Source organism: Belonocnema kinseyi, chromosome 2, assembly GCF_010883055.1.
Source record: "Belonocnema kinseyi isolate 2016_QV_RU_SX_M_011 chromosome 2, B_treatae_v1, whole genome shotgun sequence".
NCBI lineage: Eukaryota > Metazoa > Arthropoda > Insecta > Hymenoptera > Cynipidae > Belonocnema > Belonocnema kinseyi.
Window position 1 is genome coordinate 74,416,565 of NC_046658.1, and position 22,400 is coordinate 74,438,964.

General features: G+C 31.1%; 1 protein-coding gene across 4 annotated transcripts in view; it reads left to right on the plus strand.

The window, feature by feature from the left end:
• The first annotated feature begins 3,484 nt into the window (after positions 1-3,484).
• LOC117168275 (leucine-rich repeat and calponin homology domain-containing protein-like) overlaps positions 3,485-22,400 on the plus strand; it is a 57,098-nt gene continuing 38,182 nt past the window's right edge. For all 4 annotated transcript variants that reach the window (XM_033353787.1, XM_033353788.1, XM_033353786.1 and 1 more), the window contains exon 1: positions 3,485-3,912. In XM_033353787.1, the coding sequence (XP_033209678.1) occupies positions 3,723-3,912 (190 nt within the window). In that variant the 5' untranslated portion in view covers positions 3,485-3,722. The remainder of the gene's footprint in view (positions 3,913-22,400) is intronic.

The window sequence follows — 22,400 nt, forward strand, 5'->3', positions numbered from 1 at the left end:
TTTAAATACAAAGTCATAGCACACCAAATGAATCAAAATTTGCTTCCTTATATTTTTTGGAACATGTGAAGACCAAAAAGAAAAAAATTCCCCTGCCAGTTTTTGAGAAAAACGATTTTTTTGGAATAAAATTAACTTTTATTTTTAATATTTTTATTTTTTTTATTTCTCTTTAGTTTATGTGTAATACAAGTCAAATATCTAATACCGAGTATGTAAATTAGATCAAAGTCGACTATCTCCGATCTTTTTATGAGGGTCAAAACCATTTTTCACGTCTCACAAATCGAGAAAACTCCAGAAAGCAAAGATAAAGTGCATGAATTCCTTATTTGAAGCCCAAAATACAGTATTCTGAAAACATACATATTTTTGTTTACCTTTAAAATGTTTTTGGCCATAACTCAGTAGTTGAAATAATAATTTCAGATTTATCAAAAAAATTCAAGTTTGGAGAGAAATTAGTTCTCAGGCCATTTTTTTGTGTGAAGAAAACCGAATTTACATAAAAAATCCATATTGTGTGAAAAGTAACATAAAGTGTATAATTTCATTATAAATATTGAAATAGGAATAATTCTAAAGATAAATATTGGTAAATATCAATTATTTAAAACGTGAAATAGGTTGAATCTAAAATTTATTAACATAAAAAATACATTTTAACTGTATGTAAATATCTTTTTAGAATAAATATTTTTATAATTACATGTGAGGCTCAGTAACTGAAAACATGTATTTTTACCAAACTATAAAATCCTTCATTTATGAAATATTTATTGCAATTTTATAGTGTTATACGAGGCGAACAATCATAAAAGTCTTTTTTGGAGATTTTGAAAAAAGTAATAAATATTTGAAAATCACAAACGTAGAATAAAGTAAATATTTAATTTTATATTCTCACAGATTAAGTTTATAGATAAATCAATACTTGCTAATGAAAAATAGTATTCCCGTGGTGGTTGAGATGTAAATTCTATTTGATATTTTTTTAAGATTCGCAAAGTTAACACTTAACAGTAATAATGATTTTGAACTATTTTTTACATTATTAAATAAAGTTTTTGAGTAACAAAATTAAAAAACTTATACCATATTTATTTATGAAGAAACGTATACAAAAATTCCAACATGGTATTTTATAATTTTAAAATAGATTTTGTTTAGTGAAATCGATGTTCTATGTTATTCTAATGTATATCAGGTATAAGTTGTTTATATTTGATATAAAATTGTTTGGGTTTCATAAATGTGCATACAAACAATAATGTCATTTGATCTAATTAAAATACTCGTTATGCGATGTTTGACTTTTATTATACAGAAACCAAAGTGAAATAAAAAAATATTTAAAATAAAAGTTGATTTTATACGAAAAATTCGTTTTTCTGAAAAACTGGCCGAGGATTTTTTTTCTTTTTGGTCTTAAAATGTTCCAAGAAACATAAGGAAACAAATTTTAAACAAAAGTTTTTCTACATAGGTCTGAATTTCACAAATATACCATTATTTCCTATTGAAAGGAAGCTTTAAAGTACGAATTTTCATAACTTTCTCTATTTTTTAAACTGAATAGTTGAATTTTCAACTAATAAAGATCCAAAAATGGAATAGTTCAATTTTTTAGTGAAAAAAAATCTTTTCCAACAAAAAAACACGAAATTTCAACAAAACACATGAACTGCCAAACACATAGTTGAAAAAACGAAGTTTTAACAAAATATAAATATTTGCAACCAAAGAATTGAATTTTAAAACAAAAAAAACGGATTTTCAAAAAAATATTTTCTACTAAAGCGACGAATTTTCAATTAAATAGGATTAATTTTCAACCAAGAAAAAAAAAACAAATTTTCAACCAATTGTATAAATTTTTAACAAACAATGGTATACTTATATTTTTAGTAAAAAACATGGATATATCCAGGAAGGGATGGCCAGGGTTTGACCCCCCGCCCCGAAATTCTTGAAACATGTAGATAATATACATATAATTTGATGTGCGCTGCCACACCCCCCCCCCCTTTTTCTGTTGCATATTCCCCTCTCCGAAACATTTTGATTGGTAAGGCCTTGGTTAAAAAATTAATTTTCAAGCAAAAAAAAAACATGTATTTAACATAATAATATATTTTTCAACAAGACATATAATATTCTACAAAACAAGATGAATTTTTAACAAAACACATGAATTTCCCACAATATAGTTGAATTTTCAACTTTAAAAAAATTTGTTTTTAACAAAAAATATAATAGTTTAATTTTTAGTAAAAACATTTTTCTACTAAAAAGACGAATTTTCAAATAAAAATACATTTTTTAACAAACAAACAAAATTTCCAACAGATTAGTTCAATTTTACATGAAATGAATTAATTTTCAACCAAAAAGATGAAATTTCAAATAATGAGATTACTTTTTTACCAACAAAAGTTATTTTTTAACCAGGCAGTTACATTTTTAACTAAAAAGATAAGGTTTCAAACCCAAGAAAAACCAAGTAGAAAGATAGTTACATTTTCAACAACAGAAATAATTTTTCAACGAAGCAGAATAATGTTTATCCAGCAAGGTTAATTTGCAACCAAAAGACATAATTTTTCAATAAAATACATAATATTTTAACCAAATGGTTGATATTTCAACTAAAAGAGACAAATTTCCAATCAAAAATAAACAGTTACATTTTCAAAGAATTAATTTAAAACAGCGAGTTTTTAACAACATTAGTTACATTTTTAGTCTCAGAGATTAATCTTTAACAAAAAAATTAATTAAAAAATAACTCATCGAAACACATAGTCAATTCTTCAGTTAAAAAATAAATAAAATTGAAAAAAAAGAATCTACAACTAATAAAGGCAATTTTTATGTCCATGTAAGTGTAACCTTAAATATTTGTATCACTAAGCACTAATAAACGTTTGTCTGATCCCAAAATTTCATAATTATGAAAAAATCAAACAAAAATATCTTACAAACAAATGTTTTTAAAATTGTAAAAATGTAGGATCAGGCAAACGCTTCTTAGTGCTTCTTGTTTAACTTAACGTAAATTGGGTTTGTAAAAAATAAAAAATAAAATCTTCGAGGTTACATTCACGTAGCCTTAACAAAGTATTTTAACGATTTTAACTTCAATCAGTTAAATCAAGTAGTTGAGTTTCTAATAAAAAACAGTTGAATTGAGTAAAAAAAATTTAATTTTCGCGGCATTGACTAGAACAGCGCTACCTAGCGGCTCTGGCTCGATGCGAATATCACTAGTTTGCGCAGAGCTTCAGATTCTTCAGAAGCTTCAGCCAATGGTATTTGTTGAGTGCTTTTGAAATGCTAAAATAAAATCTTTCGATTGGCTGACACCTTCGAAACACATTGCGCAATCTCAGCATATGCGCGTCCCGAACTTCACTGGTTACTTTTCATGACGGGAATCGTGTGTGTGACTGATGACGTGATACGTGATTGAAATTACGTTTCAGTGCGTGCAAGTACTTTGGCGCTTGCACTTGTAGGTGCTTCGTGGTGTTATTACCTAGCATCTCATGTGCCGTTTGTCAGGCGGTGTCGTGGAAGAAGCTTATCGAAAAAGCATGGTGTAAAGCGGAGCGTGTAGTGCGCTGGCGCCTATTTCGCGACATGAGGGTTCTTTACCCGTGAAGATTTTCAAGGAAAGATTTTCACGGTCTCGCGTGTGCTCGTTGCCCGAAAAATGTAACATGGCGATAACATCCGCATCAAATATGAGCGGCCACATCCAAAAACAGCTAACCAGGAGCCTGGAGAGAATCCTGGAGGAGGCTCAACAGAGCGGTGAACTCAAGTTGAGTGGTCGCAAACTGAAGGACTTTCCGAAAGTTGGCAAAACCAGCTCCTCCAAGTACGACCTTCAGGATACCGTCACAGCAGGTGAGTCCTTTTTATTCACTTCAGGCCTCAGGTCACTCAGGTGCTTCGAGACCCTTCATCGCTGTCCTTATCGAGCCACAATCCCATTCTCGAATTTCAAAACAATTTCCGGCTACTGTGACGCTTTCTGGGCGTACATTGGAATATATTATATCAAAACGCCCACCAGGTCCAATGACATATCGAGTTCTTTATCATTTTAAACATTTTGACAGAAAACAATCGTTTTTATTTGTTTCCATTGTTATTTTTTAATATTGTCAGATATTTTTTAGGGTGGTATACAATAGGTCTTCTATATATAAAGTAGAGATATTGTATGTTTCTTTAGGAATGATGTCAACTTTTTAAGTAAAGAATAGTGATAGAATACCAAAGCAAAAGTTTTTATTTAAGAAATAACTGTTATTCATTATTTTATTTCGTATTTTATGTATTTATTTATTTGTAAGAAAAACATTTATTCTATCAAACAGTTTGCAATGTTAATGGCCTAACATTATTATTGTATGACATCAGCTCTTGCTTGAAAACATAATTACATATTTATTAATTTCGGAGTTATAGTGAAGTGACGTTAACAGGGCAAAACATTTCTTCCATTATAAAATAATTTCACATGTTTCAGTTTTTACTTTCAGCTTTGAAATTAACATCCTATACAATTAAGAATTTTCATTTATAAGCCTTAACATTAAAAACATTTTTTTGTTAAAATGTCAAAAGTTGAATCACGTGAATTATTCAATAAACGCACGCTGAAATATTATCATGCACTTCAAATTTCAGTGCAGTGGTAGAATCCTGTTTGTAAGTGTAATTATAAATTAATTTCGAAATTAGAGTGAAGCACGAAATAAACAGCTTCCAAAATTAAAGATTTTGGTTTTTCAATACAGGTTACATATTCAATTGAGTATTCTTATAGAAAAAAAAAATCACATAATTAGTCAAATAGCTGTATTAATCATTTTTATTGGCCACGTTAAAAGTTACTATTTTGTCATCTCTATCCGTCAATAGATAAACTTATTGCTTTTGGATGATATATTGCTCAAATCTTTATTATAATAGTTTATCATTATTATACTTGCAAGTGAAATCAGTTTATTGAGTAAATAATAGTTGAAAACATCATTATTTTTAAAAAATCTTAAATTTTTGAATTTTTTTGTCTCTTAAACTGTTGTGATATTTTTATTCTTCATACCATTTAACGTGACGTTTGATGGCAAAACTACAAAATTTGTACATACCTTATTTCTAAAAATGTAATCTTTCGCAAGTGACTCTTGAATACAACAAAAGTTGATGGACTTTTTAATAACTATAAATTTACTCTATTTGTTTCAAAAGAACTTAAATTTAAAAACTTTTCGAATAAAAATAAATAAGCAAGCTCAACCTTTAACTTGAAACAATTGCGCGACAGTTGCAGAGCTGCCAATTTTGACAGCGGCATTTTTTAATTGGCTACTGCTGCATAATAAGTAGTCTTCAAATATTTATAAATAATAAAGAAAGAATGCGTTGTATCTATAAATATTGTTCCGAGAGGCTGGTTACTGAGAAATCAGGAAGTTTGATTAACAATGATTGGAATGATTGAACAGGTACTTTTTCTTGATACCTGCATGTAAAAAGTAAAATAAAATTTAGAAACATGTAAGAATACATCAATCATTTTTTATTGTATGGAATTGTAGACAAATTATATCTTGAGTTTATTACACACAATTTTTCAAACTGTGAAGTAGAAGAATATACATTGTACGCAGTTTATAGATAAGTAATTGTTAGAGAATCATTAGAATTGTTTAAAAAAATAGCATATCTTTATTCAGTATGTGAATAAGTTAAGAGCTTTGAAAAAATTAATATGCTTTGTTAGTAGTCAAATACATTAGCGAATAAAATGATAGACATTACATTTCAGAAAAATATTTCTACCGTCAAACTCTACAAAAAGTTATAAATTAAATTTTTCGAACTTAGTATACACTATATACTCATACTATACATAATGATTAAAATGAAATTGCTATTTTAACCATCTTATTTTGTATCGTTAAAGAAAAGACTCAAACTAGTGGGGCAGCATAATGAATGCAGATATGCTCAAATAACGTAATTATTTAAAATAAAAAGAATTATAAGCTTAAAACAATTTTGACTGTTAATAACAAATATGAATGTTAAAAACTAAAAAACCAGACATTTACTTTCAGAAAAAAAAACTTTTTTTCTGATCAGTCGTGTGTTTGAGATACGAATAATATAATATTTCTACGTGAAAATGTATCAGTATCTTACAATTGTTATTCTCTCAATTAAATGTTTTAGAAATATGAAATATTTGTTGTTAACAAATATAACCAAGTCATCAATCGGACATTGTCCCTCCAAAAAAGTTCTTCCACTAAATTATGTATTCGGAAAATAAATATTAACATTTCGTATAGAAAAAAAATCAGCAACTGTCATTTCTAATTGCAATTAATAAATATTTAAATAATCATTTATCATGGTTCAACTTTTAAATAACGTATTTCTCTGCTGCAATCATTATCTTAAGGCATATTGTGAGAGGGTCTTCAACAATTAGAAATCAATTTTTTTTAGAGACAGTGTCTGATTTTTGGCTATATTTATGATATTTTTTGTTAGCAGAAACAATTAAAAGCTATTTAAACACTTATTTGATAGAATATTAATATTTAGTTGTTTGCTGCATTATTTAGAAACCAAGTTTATGTTGGTTTATGTTATTATCAATAGACATTTGCAAAGAAAAAAGAATTATGCTAATTTATTTATGATTCTTTAGAGAAATATTAACTTTTAATATTTACTAATTTTCCCTCAGAACAAAACTTCTTTTAGAAGCCTAAAGAATTTGCAGTCAAGATCAAATTTCTTTTGTACTTGGGCACTGCCAACGTGTATTTGCTTATATAATTGTTAATATAGTCGTTCATAACAATTATGTTGACTCTTGAGCTCAATATTTATGTTTGTTTCGTGTGGATCTATATTCATTATGCTTACCTAAAGAGTTTATTTGCATCTTGTTCAGCGATTTGATTTTTTTTAAATCATAATTTCCACAGAAGGAAATTGAAATATCTAACCCAATGAAATTCGGAAGAATTTAATTTTTAGCGTTTCTGAAAAAGATGCTAAAATCGGCTATGGATTGTGACCTGGATTGGTTTATGAAAACATTTTCATATAAGTTTTCTGGCTCCTGATAATCATGAATAAAACCTTGACAACAAATATTTCGGAAATACGCCGACTCCCTAAAATGTTGGAAATATAAAAACTCTTTTTCTGAAATTCTAATTTCTAAATGTTAGCCTGTTGATAAAAATTAAAATTCGAATAAAGTTTCTGATTTGCAGCGACTTGAAGTTAAAAAAGCGGAAATTTTTACTAGGATTTTTGGGCACCATATTAAAATGATTAATGAAATAGTTACTAGATATGGACAATAGAAATCGGTTTAGCCTCATTTTATTTCACTAATAACATCTATTTATTGTTATACCACAGCTATTTATTTATTTAAACTTGATTTCTTTTGAACTCTTTATGTTAAAATTTTTCTATCCGGGTTATAATAAATTATAAAGACATATTAATTTTTTTAAACATACGTGTCTCCTAAGTAAATAAACCTTTTTTTTAATTTCGCAGTGCAGTGAAAAATAACTTTAGTATGTATGTTTTGGACTACACACGTGTTTAATCGCTCAACAAGATAAAAAAAATGTTCTCCTTTTTTAACTCGCAATGTCATATCTCTTATTCAGGACGATGACGTTATTAGAGAATAGTTTGCATAGCATAACAATGAAAAAATTAAGAATCCCTATTTTTATTGCATTATATGTATTTAAAATTCTAAAATTTAAATATTATACAATTTAAACAAATTAAACTTTAATTTAAAAGTTAATAAAATCTTGTAATACCGTAATGGTACGATTTATGGGCTTTCTTCAAAGTTTTTGTATCGCAATTTTTCTTGTTCAAAAGTAAAAAAAGGAGAAAATCTTTTTACGTCGTCAAGAATTGCCAGTTTCTTTTCAGGCTCGAATTCGTTATGACTGCAAACTGAAAATAAAGGTTCTTTATGCTAAAGGCCTTCGGCTGCAAAAGTCATAAAATGTATACGAGCACACTTTGCGAAAGTTGAAATAATGTAACGCAGTATTTTCTTCCTGACTCGGGAGGACATACATAAAGATACATTTTATTTTGTTCTTGAAGGGTTCACAGTTATCTATCGCATTGGAAAACTTATCGACTTTTTTTGCAATATTGACTATTCCAAAAGTGTCGAATCAAACAAAGATATAAATTTACCATTCATTCCTGTTATTATCAATAGCTTATGCCACTTGTTCATTGACTTCTAGGGAAATATAGCCAATAGACTCAAAAATTTAAATATTTGTATGGTAACTGTTGATTTAAAAGTGTAATTTAAAATCTCGTTAATTCACTTGTAGATTCATTCATACAGCCTCTTTATAAGAAAAGAATTTTTTATAGGAAAAGTGTTGTAATATTCTTGTTAGAGTATGTAGTCACTATTATTAAATGCGTTGCTGTTATCTCGGCTGTCGGCACGCCCTGGGTTTCCTTTATAGCGGCGATAACTGTTTGAGAGCCGATAACTCGATTCAAACCGAACTAATTCTTGTCCACATTTCCCTTCATATTATAATAGATTACAGATTTAAAAACAAAAGTTATTTTTGATTTATTTTCATAAAAATCAATATCACTTATTCTTGATCTTCTACATAGATCTCAAACATGATGATCACGGACAGGTCTTTTTCTTTTTTCTCTTTCCGGATATAAACTATTAAGCGATGTAATGAGATGTAAACAGATATAAACAAAAATCTTCCTCTGTCTTAATTACATGTAATTAATATTTAGGCATAATTCATATGCTTAACGAGCTAGTTCGTAATGTTTCGTTCTGTGCCCTCCTGAGTATACGAGTCAATGAAATTGACTTGGAATTAATCTTCGGAATTGTAGTGATTTACCATCACTTTCACATCGTGTAATTATTTCTCAATTTATAGACTAGAAGAAACTCCCGGAGGGTTTTTAATAAGTTCTCCATTTTTAAATTGACTTCAGAGATAAAAATCTCCAGATGTAAACCAGCTTTTAATCTCACTAAAGTTTTAATGAACTCTAATTACTTTTGCCTTAGCTCATATGCAGAATTTATTATCCAATGGAAACTTGGTCACTGTCGTCAGTACTTGTTATTAACTTAGTGTTCACTGTACAAGCGCTTTTTCAAACGAATACATTTATTATGATGAAATGCCTGGTTGAGTAATCGGTGCCTATAAGTACCTAATGGACAGGCATTTTGTGGTTTCATGCTTTTATTATTACAGATCAACTTGCAATAAGATACGATTAGGAACTAGAAGCCTCGTCTGGTGTAGCTGCTCAGTCGTACTTGGTGATTTTTCTCGGAATATGATTATATTCATCGGCGGAAAAAGAGATCCTCATTCCTCCAGCTTCTGCATTCATGAAGCGAAACACGGGCAACCAATTATAAAGAATCGACATCTTACAATTAGAAAACTAGTGCATTTGCAGAAAATTTCAGTTTAAAATTGAATAATCTGAAGGCTTGCAGTTCAAACAGCTTCCCGTTTGTTAGCTTAACGATGTGTAGCAACCATTCAATATTGAATGGCATTTGCTAGAACCTTTTAGTTGAGCAAAATGCTTGTCTTGCAAGACGACGTACATTGATTTTTAGTGGTATTATGGGACCATTAACTAGCCTTCAGAAAATGCCAAGACTCTACACCCTATTTCCAATAATGTGAAGTTCAAGCGAATACCCTCGCCCTTTTTGTCTTATGAAGGCTTTTTGGAAAGGGACTTAACTTAGTTAAGGAACCCCATGTTAGAATGATCATCAAGGGAGAAACTTCGTTGCTTCGTGAGAGACCTATCAATTTCCAGTTTTGTCTATAGTTCTATGTTATGCGTCTTTAAATTTATTCTTCCGTTACTGGACCTTTAAAATTTAAATGAAGCATGCTAGAATAGCTTTAGGAAACCTTTAAATAAAAAATAATTGTAGCAAGTATACAAGAGAAGGATTTGAATCAATGAACTAGTTGTGCATGAGATCACGGCATCCATGAGCGACCCTCTATAAGAAAGCACTGCATTCTCTTTTTATCAGACACACGTGCGACTGGCGGATAAGGCAAAGACCAGCTTTAAAGATTCTTGGCCAAGTACCTAAGAAAGACGGCGAAAAGAAGGGGATCGATGCACAGAAGAGACCTTAGCTTTTGTCTTTCTCTTTACATAACGTTAGGAAACACATAGGCTGCAAACGAAGAGAAGGAGGCTCAGTTGGCAAAGAAATTTGCGAAGGATGCCAGAAAATCCAGACATCATGAAAATCTTACGGGTCTCTGTCTTGCTGCAAGCACTAATTTTAAAACATCTCGCTCTTAGTGAAACTCTTCGGAGTTACTGGCGGAGAATGGATTTAAGAGGAAGTGAATGGCAGCTGTGTTCACTTCTTCCTATATTCACTTTTTTCTATGTCCCTTTTTACGAATTGCCGTGGCTTAACCTTTTAACCGATAACGAACATAAAAATCTAGTAAAAAAGAAAAAAGAATATTCCGTGTGCAAAATCAAAAACAATGATTGGACACGACGGCATAGTGATTAGCGTATGTCAAAGATTGCATTATTGACCTTTGACATTTCGTGAAATATAGTTAATGGCCATATCAGTTTATAAATTTCTAACATTAAAAGGACGTTGATTCGACTCTAAATTGCATAGTGATTGGCCGAGAGAAAAAATCGCTTTTTGCCATTATTTCTGCTAGTTATTCGTAAGACGATGTAAGAAACAATATTATTCACCTAGTCTATGCAAAGTGTGCACAATTTTGAATGATTTTTTCAAAGATATTCGTCACTTGCTCTGCTGATAGTGTCGTAATTCGTGATTGTTATGCTTTGAAGTGATTACCCTAGTTTTGCGACTTTTTAATATACCGCAATCATGGTTAAGGCGCTTCAGAAATGACAGTAAAATGGTAAATTTCAAAGACATGTAAATAATAATTTACAAGTATGTAGTTAATAAATATAACGACCGAACAAAAGTTCTTTGACAAAGTTATGAATATTTGAATTTTAAAAATTGAGTACGCAAATTATCAAAAAAAGGTCAATATTTTTGTTAAAAGTATGTTTTAAAATATAGTCTAGGTATTTATATTTTTTATTTATGGTTCGGATACAATTTCTTGTCCTCTTTTCGAATCCGTTGGAGAATTTGAAGAAACTTAATAATTGAGAAGGTACCGGTCATTTTTCTGAAAATATTCAAAGTCAGTTTACTTAAAACCCCATCGTTTTTTTCTATTAATTTCTTTTCCAGTTTTGTCCAAATATAAAAATATATTTCATGATAGCGTTCACTGTGCCCGAGCTTTGAAGACGAGAGAATTTTTTTTTGACTGAAAATCGAAAATTCATATTTTTTGTCTAAACGACACAAGTCGTTTCACAACAAGTCGCTTTATTGTCGACATTTTTTGCGAAAATAGCTATTATATCCATTGCAATTTATTTGTCCTCAACAATACAATTTCATGGTATAAAAAACAAAACAAAAAACTTGAATTAAGAGTTTTAAAAACTTATAGTGAAACAATAATTAAGTGAGCTAGAAAAAATGGAGGGTATCGATTATTTAAAAAAATACCGACTTAAAGGAAAAAGTTTGATATGCCATAAAATCTTACTGTTCAGAAAAAATTTTTTAAAATATTTTATACATATTTTCGCAAAATTTATAAATCAACGCGAGATAAAAGTAATTATTTTGAAAAATATTTTTAGATTTTGTTTAGAGAAACAATTTTGTTTCTTAGACGTTTTTCATACTTTGTGTCATTTTGGTAAAAGATGCGAGTTTTTGTTTTTCAGGCAAACATAAATTCTCTCGAAGGCTCAGACACAGGGCTTACTATCATCGAATATATTCTTTACATTAGGACGAATCTGGAAAAAAATCAATAAATTGACTTTGAATATTTTTTTAATTTTCAACGGATTCCAGAAGTTTTAACACAAATTTTGTCAATTTTTTGATTATCGGTTTTTTAAATTTCAAAAGTTCAAATACTGAATACTTTGTAAAAAAAATCTTTCGGCAAATGGTATAGATACGTGTCAACTTATTCTCTTTATAAAACAACATATTTGAGTGGCCAATGATTCTATGCATGGGCGGCCTGCCCGGTTTCAACTGAATTCGGTCAACTTTTCGAACATTGAATAGACTTCTTCTTCGTTTGGGTGCCATATTGAAAAATATTATTGCCCTTTCATTAAAATTTGGTAGTAATTAGAACCAGAGGCCATACACTCTATTGAGGAAATTTGAAACTACTTTTCCAAAAAGTACAGTCTAAAGGTTTTCTCTCAATAGTTGCGAATTTACTGAAATCAAAATCATGTAATGGAAAAGTTTTTTTCGCCTTTTGATTGGAAAACGCTTCTCGTTTATCTTTTTGGCTTTCCTAAAGTGGCAAATGTTCTCTGCCTCTGTTTTCCCTTTAGTGAATTTAATGTTCTCCTTTCCATACATTACTATACGAATGTGGTGCACATTCTGTTTTTATCGTTCCAACATTGTGGCAGCTGTTGCAAAGGTAGGTTTGGCGGAGCGAATCGATGGCGTTTCCTTCCTGAATCAGTGAGGGGTGACTGTTTCGTTGTTGAGGAGTGATTATAGAGACATTACAATCACCCAAAAACGTTTATCTTTTGACATTGTAAAAATGTATTCAGTCTTTAGAAACCTTACCGAAAGAATTTGTCTAATGACTAATTTCCCATTTGGGAGATATTAGGTGGGATCATAATAGTTATTGATGGAAAATATTTACAATTCCCTCGAAACTCTTTGAGGCTAATAAAATTATGTTTGCTAAATTATCTCCTAAATTATATAGATACTGTCTAGATATGCATAATTTCGATAGGAAGCATAATAGTTTGGGTAATATATTTGTTGGTGAAAGAACTATGTTACTCAATTTGTAGGTAGCCACCTCTTAGTTGATGAAATCAGTTCAATAGCATTCTTGGCAAGGCAAATTGATCCGATTTAATTATATTCTAAGTATAATGCACCTTAATAATAAAAACTAAGTATACCTCAAATTTAAACTCAGTGGAAGGGGAACTTTTCTGATTTCCAAGTATTTACAATAAAAACTTTGAACATTTGAAATTCAGTGATTTATGTTTAAACATTCAATAATTTATAGGACTACATATATACAATAAAAACCTTTTATTTTGAATAGATTTAATTTTAAGGACTTCAAAATCAGGCATTATCTCAAGATGGCACATTCAAAATGGTAAAATATAAAATCAGAGGCCTTCAATATTCTTCAATTTGAAATTCTAAATCTGAAGAATTGAGCAGTTTTAAATTAAATTCCTTTGCATTTGAACGAAACCGGAAACAAGTATTGCACATTGTACGTTTAATTGGATACGTTTAAGGTCAACAAATTTCAGAACAAAGCCAAATATAGATTTCTGAAGCGATGCGTCAACAAAGTTAGCAAACGTTTCCTTCATCTAATCGAGTTGATCGAATTTGGTATTCTCGAAGCAAAGCGTGCCATCGCCGTATTATTTGGCACGATCAAGAGATTCAAGGCTGTTCACATCTGAATTTTGTATCTACAACATTATTTTGTGTCTACGTTCGGCATCAATTGTGTCGACACTGTTCACATAGATGTTCGATTCTGAGATTCGCCTCTGCTTTATATCTTGAAACGTCTCTTGGTTCTCTCTTCGTCTCTAGATCCCGTTGTCGATGTAGGAGGCGCCTTGACGTCCTCTTCGCGAGGGGAATTTAATATATTTTTACATGTATACATATGTCCACAAGAAGTCGGACTTACTTGTATGAGTGCTGCGACGGTTAAGGTTTCCCTTGGCACAAGAGAATCAGAGGACTATGTGGTGCATGCTAAAGATAGAGACATCGCAGCTGTATAGTCAGGGGTGCCAACAGGTCGATACTCCATAACGTGTTATATTCTAGATTACTATGGCGCCGGTGTTCGAGACTCTTATCTTTCTCTTCTCGACGTGAGGACAACTCAGATACTCAGAAAGGTTCCATGGGGTTGACAAGTCGGTTTCAAGCACACCTCAAGAATAAACAGCCACGATCGGTTTTCTGCTGTGATCTAGACTACATAGATCATGTTCTTAAAATGCGTTAATACATACCCCTTCCATGGACCAGCATCCATCTTCTCAGATGTTTTTGGATGCCTCAATGGAGGATTTATTATCAAAAAAGTTTTTGCCTTAATATTAAGCGTGAATATAGGCTTTCAGGCCTGATAGCCATTTCCTATATTTTATTTCTGTATTATTAGATTTTCTGTTATAAGCAGTTATAAACCTTTAGGTGCGCTTCTGTTCAGATCAAAAAAGTTGCATCATCAAAAATCGCTATCTTTTGTTTAAATAATAAAGTTAAGATTTGAAATTAACACTGGTTTGAAATTTTTGGAATAGTATTGAGCTTGGCTTATGTTTATAATTTTTTGTGACTTACATAGATTCCGAGAGCTTGAGAAGGTTATTTTAAATTAAATGACAGAATTGCAGTAATGCCATCATTTCATAATAAGATGATGATCTCATCAATTGTGAGCAGAATTCTACAATTCTGATTTCATACTAACAATGGATTCCGACTCTTGGAGGCTATCCAGAACGTGAGTTTTATCCTTTTTGTCCCCTTTTATATTTTTCTGGCAAAGTGATACTTCCTCCTGTTTCATGCTACTAAAAGCTACTTGTCTGTTCCTTTTTCAGTAAATTTGTTTCGGAGAGCTGTTCCTTTTTGTGCAAGACTGTCATTTCCTCATAGTCAGATATTTATCAAAAGCTGCGATAAAAGCTACTTTATTTAAAATCCCTGCATGAGCCTATTAATCTCAAGCGGCCCTTGTTTAGGTCAGCCCTAACCAGACTGAGCTAAAGGATTAGACTTATTTCAGTTTTTAAAGCTAAAATAAACTCATTATACATTAATTTTTAAACTCTGAAAAAGCAAAAAATTATTTCAGTTGGAGAGCAAACAAGGTAATCTGTAGCAGAGTGGAAATAGTGAAAAGCTATAAATTACAAAGTTTGACACTAACGCACAGAAAGTTCCTGCTGTTTTCGATTCTATTTAAACTTCGTTTCGACCTACTTCTGTTACACTACGCTGAAAATTTGTGACACTTTGAATTGAATTCTACAGATAATTAAGCTAACAGAGAAAGTAAAATACACTTGGATAGGCTTAATTTCAAATGACAATGCATCCCCTATTTACAAGATTACTCACGTTTTATATTTTATTGGAAATATAGGCAAAGGGCCTTTCAATTCTCAGTATAATTTTTTCTTGGCTAATTAGTTTGCAGTCGTCGTCGTCGTCGTCGTGTGAATGAAAATGGTTAGAATGGTGATGTCGTGCCAATGCTGCATGTTGTCGGTTTCAATGCTCGCAGCGTAGCAGAAAGCCGGTATCACACGTGCTCAAGGCGAATCTGTGATTAATGACACTGATAGTATACTATCACGTTTACATTTTTTACTGATAGAATACAACCTTTTTATTTCCGGAAAATTACATTGCATTATATTTTCAAGTTCTAATTAAGTATCTTCATCTCAAGCGAAATTAGCGCCATTAAAAAAAGACGGATAAATAGTAAAGAAGTGAGAGAGAGAGAGATGTGGTTCGGATATCTCCTTTCTTCAATGGTCATTTTGTTAAAAAATTACCTGCAATTTTCATCTGAAACAAACAATGTTAATAGGGTCAAAAATGATCTACTGAAATTCATGGCTTACAACAGGCCTTCTTATTTTTTCGACTAAAAAAACCGGAAAGCTATTATTTTGAATTAATTTATTTCTCTAAGATGTAGTGAACTACAGTTAATTGTTATAATCTCAGATAATCATGACATATATTTTAATTACACAAATGCTAATTTAACTGATTAGCACAGAGATCTACAAAAGAAGCTTGTAACGGCAGCTTCCCTCTCGCATTTAACATCTGTTAGGAAATAATTATTAATGACTTTTGAATATATTTTTTTACTTTCCTAATTATTATTTTTTTAAATTTAATGTGAGGTTCTTCGCTTGGGGTGATTGCTAGAGAGATTGATCAGCAACCTGGGTCGAAGCAGTGTTGCGGAACGATCGTGTTATTTACTTAAATAGCACGAGAATTCTGGATCAATCTGAAAAATCTCTATCCCTTCCACACACTACTCCTTTCCCCTACCGAGTGAGTCACGCCTACCCCGAAAGGGAAATGGCTTACTGGTGTAATAATAATAATAATAATAATAATAATGTCGTAAGTTCCAGTTAAAGGAAGAAAAATATCTATAATCTAAAGTGGCAATATTGTTCATTTATATTTTGGAACGGAATAAATGTTGAAAGGGGAAACGGCTTTGACGACAAAATTGTATTCTATACGATTGAATCAGAAAGAAGACGCAAAACGTGAAAGTAATATCACTTTTGAGCATTTACCAATAATTCGCCTTTAATTTTGGACGTTTGCCAAGTATCTAGAGAGATTGTCGCCTGCATTTGAAACGAAGCTCGATCTGCATCACTCCACTTGAAATGAGTTCGATGCAGACTAATAAAAAATTAAATACAAAATGATAACATGTTTCTTCCACTAAAATTGTATGCATTCTACCCGAGGGTCTTATAATTAGTTACAAATAATGATTTCTACACTCACTAATCATTATTCGTATGTACTTAATCAGGATGACCACATGTCAGGGAAGTCAAGGAAATGAAGCAGTTACCAGGGAAAATAAAAATTTATATGTTTTTATATTATTTTGGAAGCACTTCCTGAAATCAAACCATATTTGAATAAATTACCCCCATTAATGAAAAAAAGTATTAAAAAAATGCTATAGTCATTTGAAAAAAAAGAACAAACATCTAGCCTATTGGCTACATTTTTTTCTATTTTTTTGCTTTCCATTGTGATATAAACAGTTTTGTAAATTCAAACCTTATTTTAAAAAGCAACCCCTTGTGGTGCAAAAACGTATTTAAAAAAGGAACCTATCTAAATGGAAAATACTTATAAAATATTATCACGGTATTTTTAAAGCATAATTAAGGAGCAAAATGATGAATGATGCAGACTGATGCCAAAAATTGTATACATTAACGGCTGGTATTTTTGTGCTCCTAATTTTTGTGTTCTTTCTTTATTTTCCAATGCCATATAAATCGCTTTGGTAAAATTAACCCTTCTATAAAAAATAAACACCCTGTAATGAAAACACGTATTGAACAAAGTCGATATCTACATAGATGGAACTTACTTATAAAATAGTAACATGGTATTTTTATCATAATTATTTCTCATCAAAGTTATTTTTCTGTCTAGGTGTGTTAATTTTTTCATATAGTTATTAAAACTATTTTTAAATATAAGTTGAAATCATTTTAAAATCCTAAAAACCACTTTTGTGAATAGAGATGCTGGGGATCAACATGTATGTTTTAAAATACATTTTGGCTTTTATCTGTATTTTATTGTTGATCTTTTATCTATGAGAACCATTTGCCCAAATCACATTCGAAAAAAATGCATCCTGTTCTGTACAAAATTGTCATATAATACCAATAAAATTAAGATTAACTTCACGATAAGGGCAGTTTTTGGGGTTAATAAAACTTGATCATTTACAGCATTGAATCGATAAAAAAATCAAGTGAACGATCTAACTGGATAACGCTGAACTCGTATGGGTTTCCCTAATGCAGTTGTTCAGAAATGTACATAGTGTACGACTAATAAAATTCGAATTAATATGGATTTCATTAATGTAGGTGCCCAAAAATGTACATATTCTACTACCAATCAAATTCAGACCAATTTTGCGACAAGGGTATTTTTTGGGGGATGCTAGAATTTCATACCTCAGAGCACTGGGTCTGTCGAAAACCCAAGTGACTGATATACCTAGATATGTTCGAAATTTTGAGAAGTTTTGATGGTAGCAGAGTCGAAAAGATTCTCAAAGACCTTCTCATAAAACTAAGTCATATTTCACGTTAGGGGTGAAAAATCGAACGCTGGAAAAATCGAGAAACCGAACTAACTTAATAAAATCGAATTTTCACAAGGTCGAATCTTGAATATTTATTCACAGAAACACCACGACCCTGTATTTGAAGAAGATAATAAATTGGCGACTTGATATTATGTGACAATTATGTACAGAACGTTAATGTAGATTCCCAGCACCCCTAGTCACACGACTGCTTTTTAGGGGTTTAAATTATTTCAACTTATCTTTAAAAATAGTTTTAATCACTATTTGAAAAAATTATTTTAGAAAAAGTCTTCTCTCAAAAAATTTTCAATCATTCTGAAAATTAAGATTGTTTGTTATATGAAAATGGATTTTTCTCGTTTAAAATTTGTTGTGCTGGAAGTCGTTTAAAGGCATTAAAAGATGCATCGAAAAAGGTAAATTATATTTTTCGAATATACACACATAGACTGGAAAATAATTTTGTAAAAGGTGTTGCAATTTTTCAATGCATGTTTTAATTACGTGGTGTTGTTTTTTATATGAGGGTTAATTTTACAAAAGCGATTCATATGTAATTGGAAAATCAAGAAAGAGCACAAAAATCCTAACAGTTAATGTATACAATTTTTAGCATCAGTCTGCAGGTTTGTATTCGGATACAAATACAGGAGTTGTTTTTATAGCAATTAGGGGTGAAGAATAATTTTGCTCCTCAGTTATGCTTTGAAAATACTGTATTAATATTTTTAAAGCATTTTCCATCTAGATAGTTTCTTTTTTTTAAATACGTTTTTGCAGTACAGAGGGTTACTTTTAAAAATAAGAATTTATTTTAAAAAAGTGTTTCATACCACATTGGGCAACTCTTTTTAAATAGGAGTTGATTTTACAAAAGCGATTCATAGCCCATTGTAAAGCAGAAAATAGCAAAAAAATCTGACCTAGTCATTTTTTGTAATTTCATGGTTTTTTTTAGGGGGTGCCGCTAAGTTGACGGCAAGCTAGCGCGCCCTGTTTTCTCAAAAACGAATAGTCATTATAATGTCATTATATGACATTTTATTTTTTGTTAGTAGCGCTGCTGAGTTGTCTGACCTTCATTTATCCATACTGCCATGTAAAGCACATTTTTTTGGCTTGTTTCACTATTTTGCTTAGCTCATTATTGAAACCTTATTTTCTTTTGTAATAATTTCCTGTCAGGGAAATTCGTCTAAATTTCAGGGAAAAGTCACGGAATTGTCAGGGAAATTGAAATATTGAATCTTGTGGCCACCCTGTTAATGTAAGAAATCCGCCCGTTTCGCAGGCACATTCTCATCGCTCGCAAGTTTGAGCGTGCCTATGGTGCGCGCCCGTTGTATCTCGCGCTTCGCGCTCGATAATGTATTTACCTCGCGCATCGACAACAGTAATTTGGCGATAGTGAATTCTCTTTTTTTAAAACTCTTTCGGATTTAGCGAACACATTCTCATCACGTACCTCTTGCCTCGAACTCGAATTTCTCCCTCAAATTGCATATCATTTCCATGAATGTATATTATTACAATGCATAACATACATAGATATTAGATCAGACGTAGTTTTCATTATCTCGTTTAAAAAATGTGCATTCTTTAAAAAAATGTTGTTATTAAACCTTTTAGTGCAACTTCTTCCGGTTTTTTAAAAACTGAAATTGCTCATTTCCAATTTTTATTTTTGCGATTTAAACGTTACACATACGGTCTACATACCTGCCTTACCTTTTTTTAACTTCTAAATTATATCCCTAACCTCAGTGATCCACGAAACTTCGATTAATGAGGAGATTAATGCTGAGAAGGTCACCAAACTTCAGCAGAGTTGTGTCTGATGGCATTTTATATGAAAATAATTGAGAATCTTTGAAATACTGTGAAATAGTTGAATGAAAAAAATGTAATTTTTGATTTTCCATGATTTTTTTAATGCTGTCGAAATTTGAATATTCGATTTTTCGAGAAACTTCAAAAAGTTGTTATGGTAGCCTTGTAAGGTATTCAAAAAGCAACATTTTTCTTCTCTTACCTTTCTTTCATATTGTGTGTTATTTGGCCTAAAATGTTCATTTTCGTATGTTTTTTTGGTATCTTGTAAATGCTATAACTCTGGTAAATTTTGGTTTTATCAAAAAATATCATAAGGAGAAATTGTTTGTCTTTTTGAGAACTATAAATAATTGTACAGAGAATTTTTGAATCTTGAAAAAAAGTGTTCCTAACAATTTTCAAAATACGCTCACTTTTTGCATTTTTATCCGAAATATCTGGCTAACGATTTTGACTTTTATTTTGGGACACTAAAAGAGTATACCAAAGGCCAATCCAATCTGTCAGTTCTTTCGAAAGTTTTCGTGCTCACAAACTAAAAATCTACAGACACACACACACAGGCAGACATCAAAACGGGTGGGGGGGGGGGGGATTTTGCACAAATATAATACCTTCTCTTATCAGAATGTAAAAAATGTTAATGTCCTCTCTATTTTACTCTCTTTAAATTTCAATTAGTGAGAAATGGGTAACTGAATTGAATATATGTAAGGATTTTACTATATAATGCTATGCTACAATGTATCTAGTGGCACGCACACACGATAATTAAACATCTTGATTTAGGGGTCAGGCATTTAATTAGTGAAGAATGGAAATGAAAAAAAGAAATGAGAAATATAGAAATCGCTGGTCTTAAACGTTAAAGCTATATTCATGGTTCATACGTTTGAGTTTAAGATATCGCATGTGCAAAGCAATATAGTAGTTTTGTTGCGGGGTTATAATTAGCCACCGTCATGCCGAGTTGAGTGAACACTACACACTCGACGACTCCAGCAGAGATCGACTGTGTTTCGCATCAGAAGTCGACTTGGATTTTTAAATTACGGAATCGAAAATAACAAAGAAAATGCATAAATCTAGTACAGTTTCTGGTCGATGCATGGAGCGATTACGTACTAGAAAAATATTTAATCCTAAACTAAAATTCTTTTCTGAGAAATTATAAGCAAGACGTAATATTTTCTTCCGTCGATACCGGAAATCGATCGTTGGAAGTATTGCTGAATCAACAAAATTCTCTAAAGGAAAGAAATGAGATTTCGCTCCAAAGTGACACTGATGGGCCCACGTGGTATCTTTTTAACGCTTTAGCATTCAGCATTCGCATCGCGAAGAAGATGACACACTTCCCTAGGAGTTTTTGCAGGGGTCTTCATTTGATGTTGAGATTTAAAAAAAGAAGTGTGCACGAAAGCAGGTTCATAAAAGACTGTATTCGGTTCTTCAATCTTCTTGTTTTTATAATTGACTTATGCGAGCGTTCTTCAAGTCATCCATAGCAAAGCAAAATACATGGTAAAAAACAGGGTTTTTTAAACCAGTAAAACAAATCTGCCGAATATAAATGTTGAGTTAGTTTTATATAGATAAATTAATGTACGGAAGTGAACTTTGTTGCATTTTTGTAATCTTTCAGTAAAGTAAAAAAAAACACAACTTTTCATGAAAAGGCGACTGGACGCACTTTATTTTTCCCGTGAAAAGTTTCTCAAGCTGTACGTCGACAAAAACACGTAAAAACGAGAAAATGTCTGGCATTATTTTTATGATATAATGCTCAAACCTTTTTTAAAGCCGTGTTCTGTGAGCTTTTTTGTTGCTCAATGTATGGTAATTTCTAGTTCACGGTATTCAAAAGGGGACGGACTATTATAACAGGATAGGCGTTTAAAAGTCTTTTTGAATCATGAACAAGCTTTTAATCCATCTAAAAATTTTCAGTAAGGCTTAGCGCACTTTAAAATGATGACTCATTGGCAAATCTACGTGATTTGCTTGATATTGATAAGTATTTGGTTGTGCACGCTAAACAGGTAGGAGGAACGTCATGTCACTACGACTTCCTCTCATTATAAGGAGGAGCATTTAGAGATATAAAACTTGTTTAATCATTGCTGACGATGCAGAAATCTACACTACAGTTGGTTTACATTATATTTTTATAGATAAGCTGAAGTTAGAATCGAACGTATAATATTGATAAAATTACATAAACAGGTCACTGGCTATCATCTACGAGGGTAGTTCAATAAGTCCTTAGAATAAAGTATAAAAACAATTTTTTTTGGATAAATTTTTTTTTATTTTTCAACATAATCTCCTTGGAGCTCTATACACTCGGTCAATCGCTTTTCAAGTTTTTTTAATCCTTCAGAAAAGTGCGTTTTCGGA